This window comes from Nerophis lumbriciformis, linkage group LG06, assembly GCF_033978685.3.
Source record: "Nerophis lumbriciformis linkage group LG06, RoL_Nlum_v2.1, whole genome shotgun sequence".
Taxonomy (NCBI): Eukaryota; Metazoa; Chordata; class Actinopteri; order Syngnathiformes; family Syngnathidae; genus Nerophis; species Nerophis lumbriciformis.
In genome coordinates this window covers 18532789-18547282 of record NC_084553.2, presented here as the reverse complement: position 1 = coordinate 18547282, position 14494 = coordinate 18532789, and the positions used below count along the sequence as shown (strand labels likewise).

At 38.4% G+C, this 14494-nt stretch overlaps 1 protein-coding gene across 4 annotated transcripts in view; it reads right to left on the bottom strand.

Annotated features, from left to right (window-relative positions):
- Positions 1-8208: 8208 nt before the first annotated feature.
- txlng (taxilin gamma) overlaps positions 8209-14494 on the bottom strand; it is a 64757-nt gene continuing 58471 nt past the window's right edge. For all 4 annotated transcript variants that reach the window (XM_061963849.2, XM_061963848.2, XM_061963850.2 and 1 more), the window contains one exon: positions 8209-9198. In XM_061963849.2, the coding sequence (XP_061819833.2) occupies positions 8860-9198 (339 nt within the window). In that variant the 3' untranslated portion in view covers positions 8209-8859. The remainder of the gene's footprint in view (positions 9199-14494) is intronic.

The window sequence follows — 14494 nt, the reverse complement described above, 5'->3', positions numbered from 1 at the left end:
ACAAGGCGAATCTGTAAAGAATCTGGGTATTATCTTCGACCCAACCCTCTCGTTTGAGTCACACATTAAGTGTGTTACTAAAACGGCCTTCTTTCATATCCGTAATATCGGTAAAATTCGTTCCATTTTGTCCACCAGCGACGCTGAGATCATTATTCATGCGTTCGTTACGTCTCGTCTCGATTACTGTAACGTATTATTTTCGGGTCTCCCTATGTCTAGCATTAAAAGATTACAGTTGGTACAAAATGCGGCTGCTAGACTTTTGACAAGAACAAGAAAGTTTGATCATATTACGCCTATACTGGCTCACCTGCACTGGCTTCCTGTGCACTTAAGATGTGACTTTAAGGTTTTACTACTTACGTATAAAATACTACACGGTCTAGCTCCATCCTATCTTGCCGATTGTATTTTACCATATGTCCCGGCAAGATATCTGCGTTCAAAGAACTACGGCTTATTAGTGATTCCAAGAGCCCAAAAAAAGTCTGCAGGCTATAGAGCGGTTTCTATTCGGGCTCCAGTACTATGGAATGCCCTCCCGGTAACAGTTAGAGATGCTACCTCAGTAGAAGCATTTAAGTCCCATCTTAAAACTCATTTGTATACCCTTTTTAGACCAGTTGATCTGCCGTTTCTTTTCTTTTCTCCTCTGCCCCCCTCTCCCTTGTGGAGGGGGGGACACACAGGTCTGGTGGCCATGGATGAAGTGCTGGCTGTCCAGAGTCGGGACCCGGGGTGGACCGCTCGCCTGTGCATCGGTTGGGAACATCTCTGCGCTGCTGACCCGTCTCCACTTGGGATGGTCTCCTGCTGGCCCCACTATGGACTGGACTCTCACTATTATGTTAGATCCACTATGAACTGGACTTTCACAACATTATGTCAGACCCACTCAACGTCCATTGCACCCGGTCTCCCCTAGAGGGGAGGTGAGGGGGAGGGGGGGTTACTCACATTTGCGGTCCTCTCCAAGGTTTCTCATAGTCTTCTCATCGACGTCCCACTGGGTTGTGAGTTTTTCCTTGCCCTTATGTGGGCGCTGAACCGCGGATGTCGTTGTGGCTTGTGCAGCCCTTTGAGACACTTGTGATTTAGGGCTATATAATTAAACATTGACTGATTGATTGATTGAAGGTGCCTGATCTAACCATTAACTTAACTTTTGCACAACAACACAGGCGAATTTACAACAATACCACAGCAGTCCATATACTGTATATATGTACAGTATAGTTTTTACTTTGAGCTATGAAACATTAAACATCAAGGTGTATGTCGTTATCATTTTTTGATCGCTTGAGATGATGAAATGTACGATTTGCATATTTGAAAATGGAATGCACTACACGAGCTGAAAACAAGTCCTCACACTCATTGAAGAGGTGAATTAGACTCTTTAATATTGCTACGAAAGGTTAAAGGTCACATATGGAAATGGACCAGGAACAGTGGGGGTGTCTGTGGGCCTCCAACAAAACCGTGAGAGGACAAATGTGTTATGCAACGTGGCAGAGATTGCAGGACACCAGGCGCTGAAAGCCTTGCATAATCCAACAATCCAACCCACCATCACATTTACTGTACATTAGCCCAACTGTTCCACATCACTTAGCTAAAGAAGGTTCTGACAAGTGCCCCCCATCCTTTTTCTCTGCAGAAATGTAGTACCACTCAAAGAAGTACCAGGTTTTATTTCAGGCTCTACAGTGTATAGTATGTAGGCGACAACGTGCAGCAAATATATGCAGCACTTACTCTGCTTCTTCCACAGACATCCCAGAACATCCTTTGCTTTTGGTAGTGATTCTATCCAAACCCAATACATTCTCCCCAAAGAAATGAAGAAAATCCAATGAATGCATGCAATATAGCCAAAATGAAGACACTACACATTACATAGAGAATAAGGCATCTATCGAAAGCTTCTATTTAGCGATGCATGCAACATTCAACACATTTCAGCAGCACCCTTTGCTTTTGATTCCATCAATTCATGATTATTCAATGAAGATGTTATTGTTATTCATGGTTTTATTTGCTTTTCTGTCATTTTATGCATTTGTAAAACACTTTGAGTGACCGAAGTTGCGTATGAATGGTGCTCCAGAAATAAACTTGCCTGTTGATATTGCTGCATGTTCAGATAATGTCGATGAGTGCCATACCTGCCAACTCTCCCGGATTTTCCGGGAGACTCCCGAAATTCAGTGCCTCTCCCGAAAACCTCCCGGGACAAATTTTCTCCCGAAAATCTCCCAAAATTCAGGCGGACCTGAGTGACGTGTTGACAGCCTGTTTTCACGTCCGCTTTCCCACAATAAAACAGCGTGCCTGCCCAATCACGTTATAACTATAGAATGATGGAGGGCGAGTTCTTGGTTTCTTATGTGGGTTTATTGTTAGGCAGTTTCATTAACGTCCTCCCAGCGCGGCAACAACACACAACAACAGCAGTCACATTTTCGTCTACCGTAAAGCAGTTCGTCTGCCGTAAACAGCAATGTTGTGACACTCTTAAACAGGACAATACTGCCACCGACTGTACATGCATATGTGACAATAACATCTACGGCTTTTAAAGAGTGCACAACTGCGCACACGACAAGGAGACAAATCAGAATGCATCATCAAAGAGGGTGTTCAGCATGGTTAGAAAAATAGTGACAGAGAATAGAACAAGGATGGACAATTCAACCCTTAACACAACAATGAGTAGATGAGTGTTATGTGTGTATACGTGTACATAAATGAACACTGAAATTCAAGTATTTCTCTTATTTATATATATATATATATATATATATATATATATATATATATATATATATATATATATATATATATATATATATATATATATATAGCTAGAATTCACTGAAAGTCAAGTATTTCTTATATATATATGAATACTTGACTCGGTGAATTCTAGCTGTAAATATACTCCTCCCCTCTTAACCACGCCCCCCAACCCCCGAAATCGGAGGTCTCAAGGTTGGCAAGTATGATGAGTGCAAATGCATACAGTGTAAAAATTAAAATAATAAAAATAGTGTACTTATATAAAGAAAGATGAAGTGCTTTGTTGTCGCACAGGTTTTTTTTTCGGCTTTCACAAGCCACATAAAATGATGTTGAGGGCCAGATCAGATCCCCACGCATTGAGTTCAACACAGGTGAAGTAGGCTAATGTAGTGGGGGGACAGTATGGGGGACAGGGCTGTGCGGCCAAGAATTAGGTGCTACGTCCCTGGTAACACTTATACAAAGTATACATTTTTTACAGTTTATGTTCTTCTATGTAACATGTAAATAGTACTTCCAGGCCATATTCTTTGAGTCCCATGATAATCACTCAATTGCAACATATTTTTTTTGTTTTATTACTTTGACTTATAACCATTAAAAATAAACAAAAAAAACGTATGTGCATTAAAAGTATTGATTAATGAAAATCAAATCAAAGCGTGAAAAGCAAACTTGTTTAATTACGGCAATGTCACGACCAATCTGTCACCACGAGGTCAAATCTAAGATGAAAAAGGCAGCTTTAAATATACTGAATAATTTGGAGGTATACAGGTAAGATTGAGTGATTTTAAATATAGTTTAATACAGTATTAAAACGTCTAAATTGAGGAAAAGCTGCCGCCAAAACTGAAATTGAGACTTCAGGCGCATGCGCAGACAGACGGGGCAGTGACATGGTAATCCAAGCACTGCTTATTTTGCTGTCTTCTTGCGCTCTCTTGTGGCACAAGTGAAACACAACTTTCTTTCTTTTTTAAATACTTACGCTGCATTGATTGATTGAATGAAACTTTCATGAGTAGATTGCACAGTACAGTACATATTCCGTACAATTGACCACTAAATGGTAACACCCGAAAAAGTTTTTCAACTTGTTTAAGTCGGGGTCCACGTAAATCAATTCATCGTATGTTGGTATGCTGCGTCAATGTGTTGCAAAGGAAAGATCGACTTGCATTGTATTTATTTTATTTTTATTGCACTGCTTTTTCTAATTAGTGATTTATTGTATATGCTGTACATGTCTTTAAATATATTCTATGATGAATACTGTATTGAAATTCAATTCACTCCCTGCTGTACAGGGTAATATGTCCTTAAGTCTGGACATATAATGAACAAAAAAAATGCAAACAAATGTTTAACACAATTATGAATTAGTTGTTTAAAAATGTATTTAATACTTGAGTATATTAAATAAAAATTGCAAATTTAATACGCAAAATAACCATATATATATATATATATATATATATATATATATATATATATATATATATATATATATATATATATATATATATATATATATATATATATATATATATATATATATATCAGTGACGTGCGGTCACTGAAGGCAGGTGAGGCGGGGCCTCACCTGCCATCATGGAAAGAAAAAAAATGTAAAAAGAAAAAAAATGTATTAAATTGTTATATGTATTCAGTGATTATACTATAAAGTTATTTTCCATTTAACTTAACCAGTTTTAGATTATTTGTATTCAAAATCGCTGAATTTTCACATTTGCCGTTCAAATACTGAGAAGAGACGGTGCGGTGATCAGCAGCCGGTTGAGGCACGTCACTCAGTTGTGCGTCAACATGGATTGCGGACTCAGCTAACTGCTGGCCTGCTGTGCAGTGAGACCGTATTGCTATATGAACTATATTATACATTTCCATAGTTTAGTTAGCTGAGGTATATAATGTACAGTGTATTTTGTCAACAACTGTATGTGTGTAAAGTATTTCTTGTGCTGAGCAATCATAAAACTGCTGCGAAGACGCACTGTGTGAGACTCGCAGTAATCCCGCCTCCTGGTGCCGGTTAATGCACCCCCACCGCAGAATGCACCCCCCGACGGGAGCGCCACACCAACCAAAGCCCACACCCAAACCCTCCACGTGCAAGACCGAATCCACCCAAAAAAAGTCACTTAACAAGAAGCCAAAAAGTGCAAAAACAACGCTCCGGAGGAGCCGTGAACGACTGCAGGGACACAACATTAGGTACACCTGCAGACTGCAGCACGGATTTCATATTTCAATCATTCACAACTCCTCCAACACGAACACCACTGTTCCCGCACTTATAAGTAAAGGTAAGACCATAATAACGGGTTTTTTATTAAATGTGCTTTTTTGTGTGCTACAGTTTGTATGTGTAAAGTTAAAGTTTAGTTAAAGTATCAATGATTGTCACACACACACTAGGTGTGGTGAAATTTGTCCTCTGCATTTGACCCATCCCTTGATCACCCCCTGGGAGGTGAGGGGAGCAGTGGGCAGCAGCGGCGCCGCACCCGGGAATCATTTTTGGTGATGTAACCCCCAATTCCAACCCTTGATGCTGAGTGCCAAGCAGGGAAGAATGCTGGTATGAGCTTTTAAACATAACCCGTTAACTGCTGCCAATCAAATGGGGAATAAGATACTCTTTAGGGTTCATATGTTTGTAAATCTGACTGTGATGAAGTCAGTACCTCACCAGCCATCAACCTCACCGCACGTCACTGATATATATATATATATATATATATATATATATATATATATATATATATATATATATATATATATTGTAAATGTCGATTACATTATATGCATTTGTGCTTGTGTTCAGACTTCAGGGACGCTCACTATACCTTACTATAAATCTGCAAAAACCAAGTATAGACATAGCTGGGCCTACCTTAACTTGGCACCCGACCTGTACCAAAACTTTGCTCACTGCTCTCTTTCAATATCGAGAAAATAATTAGGATATGTTATGCTTTGGCCTCCCACAATGCCTGAATAATAGAAAACATAGAAAATGAAATAGCATTCATACTTGAGATCAACGTTCCCTCTAAGGTGCGCACCTGCGCAATTGCGCACTGCTCACGAGTCCTCTGCGCACAGCAAATCTATGCCGCGCACAAAATCAAATCCCACTCTAAACAAAATAAACAAATAATTTGTTTTGTATGATATTGCAATGCAACTGTGAGTAACAGGTGACGAAAGGCGGCCACAACAGATAAAACAATGTTTGTCAACACGGTTAAATTATTGTAACGTCTGTGGAGACACTTAAAGGACGACAGGAATTCCATCGGTCCTTTTTTTAGCGAAATTGTTTGTCGACCATAACCACACCAAAACAATGTGTCAAATACTTTTATCTAGCAAAACTGGTCGTCGTCTACCGTACAAACCAAGCCAAAAGCAACTCTTTGTCATCTGTTATATGAACAGCAGCCGCTTGCTCTCTCTCTCTCTCACCTGCACCAACACATACACTATGTGGCGAGTAGCCACTGGTGCGTTTAAGGCCACACAAAAAGTTGGACAACTCCAACACTACACGTAAAGTGTAAATTTCAGGTCGTTTTACTATGACTCCTCAATCAGTGTGCTTATTCTACTATCATTTGTTAAGAATGTTATTTTTTGAATATGAATCATGAAATGATGTTACAGCACTACAGAATTGTTAATAAATGATAAATGGGTTATACTTGTATAGCGCTTTTCTACCTTCAAGGTACCGGTACTCAAAGCGCTTTGACAGTATTTCCACATACACCCATTCACACACACATTCACACACTGATGGCGGGAGCTGCCATGCAAGGCGCTAACCAGCACCCATCAGGAGCAAGGGTGAAGTGTCTTGCCCAAAGACACAACGGACGTGACTAGGATGGTAGAAGGTGGGGATTGAACCCCAGTAACAACTAATAAAAATATTTATGTTACGGACAGAAAGTTAATAAACACCTCATCTCATGCAACATGTGAATGTTTTAAGGGGATTTAAATGTGATCTCTGAAAGGGGTACACAATATTTCCAAAGCAGGACCCCCACCCAGGCATAAAATACTATAGTGCATAGCTGATTAAAAAAACAAAAACAATATCTAAGTGGATCAAATCACATATATTAGAAAATAATCTCTTGAAAAAGACTACTGTCACTTGATTATAATAATAAGACATTTAAATTGTTATGTCAGGTTTGAGACAAATGTGCTGCTGGTATGACCACAGTGTGCACGTCTGTATTCCACTGAATGCTCAGTGTTGTGTGTTTTCTCACACACATGAAAAATTATAGGGAACATTGCCAATAGGTATACCTTGGTAAAATGTCTCCTCTTTAGTTTTGGGCGTACATTAGGCTGCTAAGCATGATCTACTTATTTTCACCAGTATAACCATTGCTAGCGTTGGTTGTAGTTCGTTTTAGTCTTTGTTTTCTGATACAACTGACAATAACTGTTGGACAATTTGCTCACGCATTTGTTCAGAGTGGTGATCCTCACCCCATCCTTGTTTGTGAATGACTGAGAATTTCATGGAAGCTGCTTTTATACCCAATCATGTCACCCACCTGTTTTCAATTAGCCTGTTCACCTGTGGGATGTTCCAAATAAGTGTTTAATGAGCATTCCTCAACTTTCTCAGTCTTTTTCGCCACTTTTTTTTTAAACATGTTGCAGGATTCAAATTCCAAATGATGTCATATTTGCAAAAATTAACGTTTTCCAGTGCGAACATTAAGTATCTTGTCTTTGCTAGCTATTCAATTGAATATAGGTTGAAAAAGATTTGCAAATCATTGTATTCTGTTTGTATTTACCATTTACACAACGTGCAAACTTCACAGGTTTTGGGTTTTGTATTAAGAATGTTAATTTAACCATAGTAATCATGAAATGCAGTTACCAGATTAGATAAATGCTGATAAAAAGTATGTAATGATATATGTTACAGACACGTTATCCACTATATCCCATGTTTGTGCTACAGCCCACATCTCATTGTGCTAAATGTGAATATTTCAAGGGGAACAAATCGTGATCTCTGAAGGGGTACATGTCTTAAATTATTTTACAGCAACCCCCAAGACATACAACATACAGCTCTTGAAAACTTTTTTTTAAAATTTCCATTTAGATTAATTAATCATTTAGATTAGAAAATAGTATAATGAAAATAACTGCTGTTATTTGATTAATAAAATATTGAACTTGTTATGTCAGCTTTGGGACAGGTGTGATGCTGGGGTGGCGACAACGTGCATGTCTGATGTTGCTCACATGTCGTCCAAGGAATGCTCAGGGAGTTTGAGCGTTTGCTCAGACACATGAAAAATTAGAGGGAACATTGCTTGAGATGGTTAAATGTTTATTTTTACATCCCTTATTCCAATAGCTGGGAAAATAATAAATTCTGCTATAAATCAAATGAACATTTTGAAGAATAATTTTCAAAAACTGACCGCTTGCTCACAAAAAGACAGTTCAATTTTTGTAGCATGTAGAAGCATAAATGATGACAAAATTGCGATGTACTTCAATGTAATCGTGTGTGCAAGTTGGAAACAATCTTAACGTTCTGTGTAAATTATATTTACTACACTGTGGCGAGGACAGACGGGAAACTGTACATTCTCTCCAAATCACAATCAGATAAGTGGCAGGTGGAATTAGCACTTCTATGTTTAAACAAAATGATAGCGAGGTATGAATACATTTTCAATTTTAAATCCAAATTAACTATGCAAAACATTTCCTATGAAAATAGTTATCGTAGAAAAGGGAGTACAAAGTGCTCACCAAGTGTAGTTATTAAAAGCAGTGCAAACATGAACATTGTTTACCATCTAAATCTTCTGACATGAACACACAAATAACTTTATTCCTCATGTAGAAAACAGACAGGCAAATCAGAAATTTAGAAAGGAAATCTCATCTCCGTTGAAGATGTCTCACTGGTAAGTTCGGTAAGTGGCACCTAACAAACACTTCAGTGCGCACACACGTCTAAGACAGTCAGTCGTGCAGCGTGTCCACGTCTACTGGCCGGCAGGATGTTGTTTCAGGGGATGGTGTGCCCTTAACTTCAGGTGGTCTGGGAGCTTCATGGACATGCTTGCCCTGTGTCAGCTGCTCATTCTCTTTTTTATCTACTACCTGCACGTCATCCTCCCCTGTTAAAAGCGCTGTTGGCAGGGCCTCGGCAGGAGCCAGGTTCCCTTCATTACCTTGCTCCTGCAGGAGGCACAACCGGTTGTTGAGGTCGTTCCTCTCCTTCTGCAGGGCTCTGCACAGCCTCTCCAGAAGCTCCAGCTTGCCATGCAGGGCCTTGAAGTGGCCATCGCTCAAGGTTTTCTACAACACGAAAAAACAACCTTTAATGAAGGGTCAGCATTGAATGTGCTCTTACTTGGGTTAGTGTTAAGGGTTTTGGACTACTGCTTGCCAGGTAATAAGGTTTGCAAACAAAAAGAGATGTCTGAAAATAATATGAATAGGCTTCACAATACTGTACATTTGTGACATAATCAGAGTTTCAAAGTATGATAATCCATTTCAAGTACAATAGTAAATACCACCCCAGCTGAAAAACTCAAAATGCAAAAGATTTAAAAATCTGGTAACCAAACACACTTTGAAGGCAATACATGCTTCCAAAATTGTACAAAAACTTAAGACATTTGGGGCTGGGCAGTTTTTTCTACTCGTTGAGACAATTTTTATGTACAAACCCCGTTTCCATATGAGTTGGGAAATTGTGTTGGATTTAAATATAAACGGAATACAATGATTTGCAAATCATTTTCAACCCATATTCAGTTGAATATGCTACAAAGACAACATATTTGATGTTCAAACTGATAAACATTTTTTTTTTGCAAATAATCATTAACATTAGTATTTGATGCCAGCAACACGTCACAAAGAAGTTGGGAAAGGTGGCAACAAATACTGATAAAGTTGAGGAATGCTCATCAAACACTTATTTGGAACATCCCACAGGTGTGCAGGCTAATTGGGAACAGGTGGGTGCCATGATTGGGTATAAAAACAGCTTCCCAAAAAATGCTCAGTCTTTCACAAGAAAGGATGGTGCGAGGTACACCCCTTTGTCCACAACTGCGTGAGCAAATAGTCAAACAGTTTAAGAACAACGTTTCTCAAAGTGCAATTGCAAGAAATTTAGGGATTTCAACATCTACGGTCCATAATATCATCAAAAGGTTCAGAGAATCTGGAGAAATCACTCCACGTAAGCGGCATGGCCGGAAACCAACATTGAATGACCGTGACCTTCGATCCCTCAGATGGCACTGTATCAAAAACCGACATCAATCTCTAAAGGATATCACCACATGGGCTCAGGAACACTTCAGAAAATCACTGTCACTAAATACAGCTTGTCGCTACATCTGTAAGTGCAAGTTAAAGCTCTACTATGCAAAGCGAAAGCCATTTATCAACAACATCCAGAAACGCCGCCGGCTTCTCTGGGCCCGAGATCATCTAAGACATACTGATGCAAAGTGGAAAAGTGTTCTGTGGTCTGACGAGTCCACATTTCAAATTGTGGGGAAGCGAACCTTCCAGACTGTTATCGACGCAAAGTTCAAAAGCCAGCATCTGTGATGGTATGGGGGTGCATTAGTGCCCAAGGCATGGGTAACTTACTCATCAGTGAAGGCACCATTAATGCTGAAAGGTACATACAGGTTTGGAACAACATATGCTGCCATCTAAGCGCCGTCTTTTTCATGGACGCCCCTACTTATTTCAGCAAGACAATGCCAAGCCACGTTCAGCACGTGTTACAACAGCGTGGCTTCGTAAAAAGAGAGTGCGGGTACTTTCCTGGCCCGCCTGCAGTCCAGATCTGTCTCCCATCGAAAATGTGTGGCGCATTATGAAGCGTAAAATACGACAGCGGAGAACCCGGACTGTTGAACGACTGAAGCTCTACATAAAACAAGAATGGGAAATAATTCCACTTTCAAAGCTTCAACAATTAGTTTCCTCAGTTCCCAATCGTTTATTGAGTGTTGTTAAAAGAAAAGGTGATGTAACAGTGGTGAAGATACCCTTTCCCAACTACCGGTACTTTGACACGTATTGCAGCCATGAAATTCTAAGTTAATTATTATTTGCCAAAAAAAAAAAAAAAGTTTATGAGTTTGAACATCAAATATCTTGTCTTTGTAGTGCATTCAATTGAATATGGGTTGAAAAGGATTTGCAAATCATTGTATTCCGTTTATATTTACATCTAACACAATTTCCCAACTCATATGGAAACAGGGTTTGTACGTACATATTGGTGTTGTTTTACTTTTTAAAAGGCGTCGGACCCGCAGCATGTTTGCATTTCTAGTATAATAGAGTAACTGATACATGGTGCTTATATCAATGTACACATGCCATAATTTCCCCTTGAAGTGGGGAAAATCGATTTTTAGATGCACGGCAATTCGGACATGGACAATTAGTAGATACAACCAGATAAAATCAATTAGTTAACACTGATAATCGATTTATTTATTGTAAATAAAATATTGCAAACAGTTCTAGGATTTCGCTGACTGCAGCATGCCACCTCATGGACAGATCCGACAAGCTCCTTTATTATAGGGCACTTATGTTCGAGTATTTCCATTAATTTAGTAAATGTGATGGGAATTTCTTATTACAAATCCACTGTTTTTAAAAGTTGCAAGTGATAAATGTTTATTAAGTGAAACAAAAAAATGTTTAAACTGCATCAACATACATAAATTAAAGATGCATCAATAACCGATTTTTAATCAAATCGTAGCTCCTGAATCGTAATCGAATCATGAAATGGCCAAAGTTTCCCACCCAATTCTCTTGTAATGTTAAGTGCCAAGATGTGTATAGCCCTTGACCCCAAGTATTATGAGAGGAAGGCTGAGCAGAAAGCACATGAATCAAGTACTTATTAGCTAAATTGATTTTCATAGTAATTTATACCTGACATGGGTAAACATTTCCATGTTTTGAATGTTTTTCTTTTAAAGTTGATTGTCAGACTACGAGACTGACAAACAGTTTCTACCCACAGGCCATCAGGCTTGTGAATGCTAACTTGTGTATGCTACCTACCCCCCCGTTTTACTTTTATCTTTTTGAACAAAAGACAGCTACCATGACCACCCCCGAACTGTGAACCATCACTGTAGACACTTTTCACTTTCGATCATTACAGACACTTTAACTGCTGCTGTGACCAAATGTCACCTCCATATTTATACTGTTGACTGTCAATCAGAATGTGCAATAATGTTATGTTACTTACTGTGCCTTGTATATACATTTTTATTTTTATTTTTATTTTAGCTAAGTACCGTGTGACTTGTTGAAGGGTGGACTAGCAAAGTAAGATTTTCATTGTACGGCAAACGGTCTGTTTAACTGTGCATATGACAATAAACAATCTTGAATCTTGAATACCAGCTGGCTAACGCAGCTGTAACTAGTAAACTACGATGTCAGACTAGCATCAAATGGACTTCATTAGAAGTTACTACATTTCATGAATAATTAGAGAGCTTACCTACTTTCAAAATTCACATTAGCCATGTACAGAAGGCTGTTTTTTATTATTTTAAAATCGCTTGTGATGACGATCAACTAATGAAACTGATTTACATATTGTAGCTTCAGAATGCCGTGATGCTTGCTTTATGTAGCTTATTATCCTTCTAGTAACTGATGTACTGTAGTACATCATAGCATGGTATGTTTACTGCCTACGTCTCATCCACCAAGCAGCTTGAGATGAATGAGTGTTTAATTTCTTAGGGGTATATTTTTTTTACTATTTCATCTTGCCCCTTACTTTTAAGAGGTAAGGGGGAGAATTGGGACTCACCCTTAACCTTACAATCCGATAATAAATGCACTCTTGTCCACCATATTTCTTTCTTTCCACTACAAACATCTGTCATCATTTTTCCTTGAAGTCCCTGTTTAAAATTCCAATGCATTTGTGGTCAAGGAGAGAAACAGCCACTGACAGCAACTAGATTAGTCTGATTTCTCAAATAAGTTTTTTGTATTTTGTATGAATTATTTACTTATTTCTCCTTAGCACAGATAAAAGTATGGCTTTTTTGGTTGACCTATGATGTCACACTAAAACAGAGAGTTGTTTTTTTAATCGCATAATGTAGGTGTTTTAGTCCGACTTTTTAGTGATGCATTTTCAATCACAACATGATTAGGGGGCGTTACTAAATATAAATATAAAATATAATGCACACTACTCACCAGAGTGGCTGGCGATTGGGCCCAAATCACAGAAAAAGCAAAGCAAACATTGAAACTAATATGGCGGACTCAGCAGTGATGTTAAATTGAAAGACACAACAACATTGTTTAAATCAAAAGTGCACAATCACTTTGACTTTCATAAGGTGGATGGGACAAAGCTGGGTCCAAACTTTTCCCTGTAGGATGTTTGACTTTGTTTCCTCCTCTAAACACACATACAGTGTGGCAAGATGTTATTATTTATGTATCGCCTATCGTAATGTACATTAAGTTCCAAGCCCACTGTCGTGTTTGCTCTCACCCACTAGTAAAAATTTTCATATCTACTATAAAAAAAACGTTTAGGTATTTACTTCGGTGCCAACATCTTTCATGGTCCACCATCCACCTTTTACATGCACACTCAAATACTATTTAGTTTTATCTTATCCTAGCAAACCACTTACTTAAGGGCAATTATTGAACTTCGTTGATTTATACTTATTGTGCGTTATTTTAAAGTGTGCTTTAACAAAAGACTGAGTTTTGGAAAGTGTCTTCACTCTCCGGACCCACTGCTAGGTGCTTTAAATAAAACAAATTGTTCACAATCACTATCTTTTTGCATTGCACTGTCTTGATGTGGTTTGCTCTGTGAAGACAAGTGAATTGTCACAGTGCACCCAAACAAGATACTTAAAGCTGGAAATTGACGACATGGCCTCTGCAAGTCTTCTCCCTGATCTGATTGGTTTCTTTAAATGCCTATGGTCTCCTGGTCATAGCCAATCAGAGGGAACGGTTATAGTTTAATAGTGTCTGTTTTGAACAAAAGTAGTCTTTAGATTCCGTATGAAGTAAAGTGCTTGAAATAAAAACAGTAAGATAACACACATTTTATCACATTGTGAGAATAGTGACACTAACCACTCTGGCACAATGACAGAACATTAATGAATTAGCTACTTATTTTCATATAAAGTAAGTCTATAAAATGCAACATATTACAATTACCTGGGGAGCCTATATCCAGAAAAACATCTCGCCACAGGAAATGGCTATCTTTTTTTAATATCAAGTTGTTGTTAAAGATTGCAATTAAGAATCTGTGTGAAGTTGGCCCCCCTTATGATTGCAAATATTAAAATAACACTGCCATTGTTTGTGTGTAAAAAAACACACAAACCAATGTTAGAAAACAAAAAGAAGAAGAAGAAGAAGAAGAATGCCTACGTGCAATTAATGCTATCATGGCCGAAGCTCCAAAACCATCAATGTGGTGGTGAAGACAAAAAAAAAGTAAAACAGATATTACCTGGATAAAAGAACAGTCAGGATCATCATTGACAACAACTTTTACTCTGTGGCGTAAGCTCAAACACAA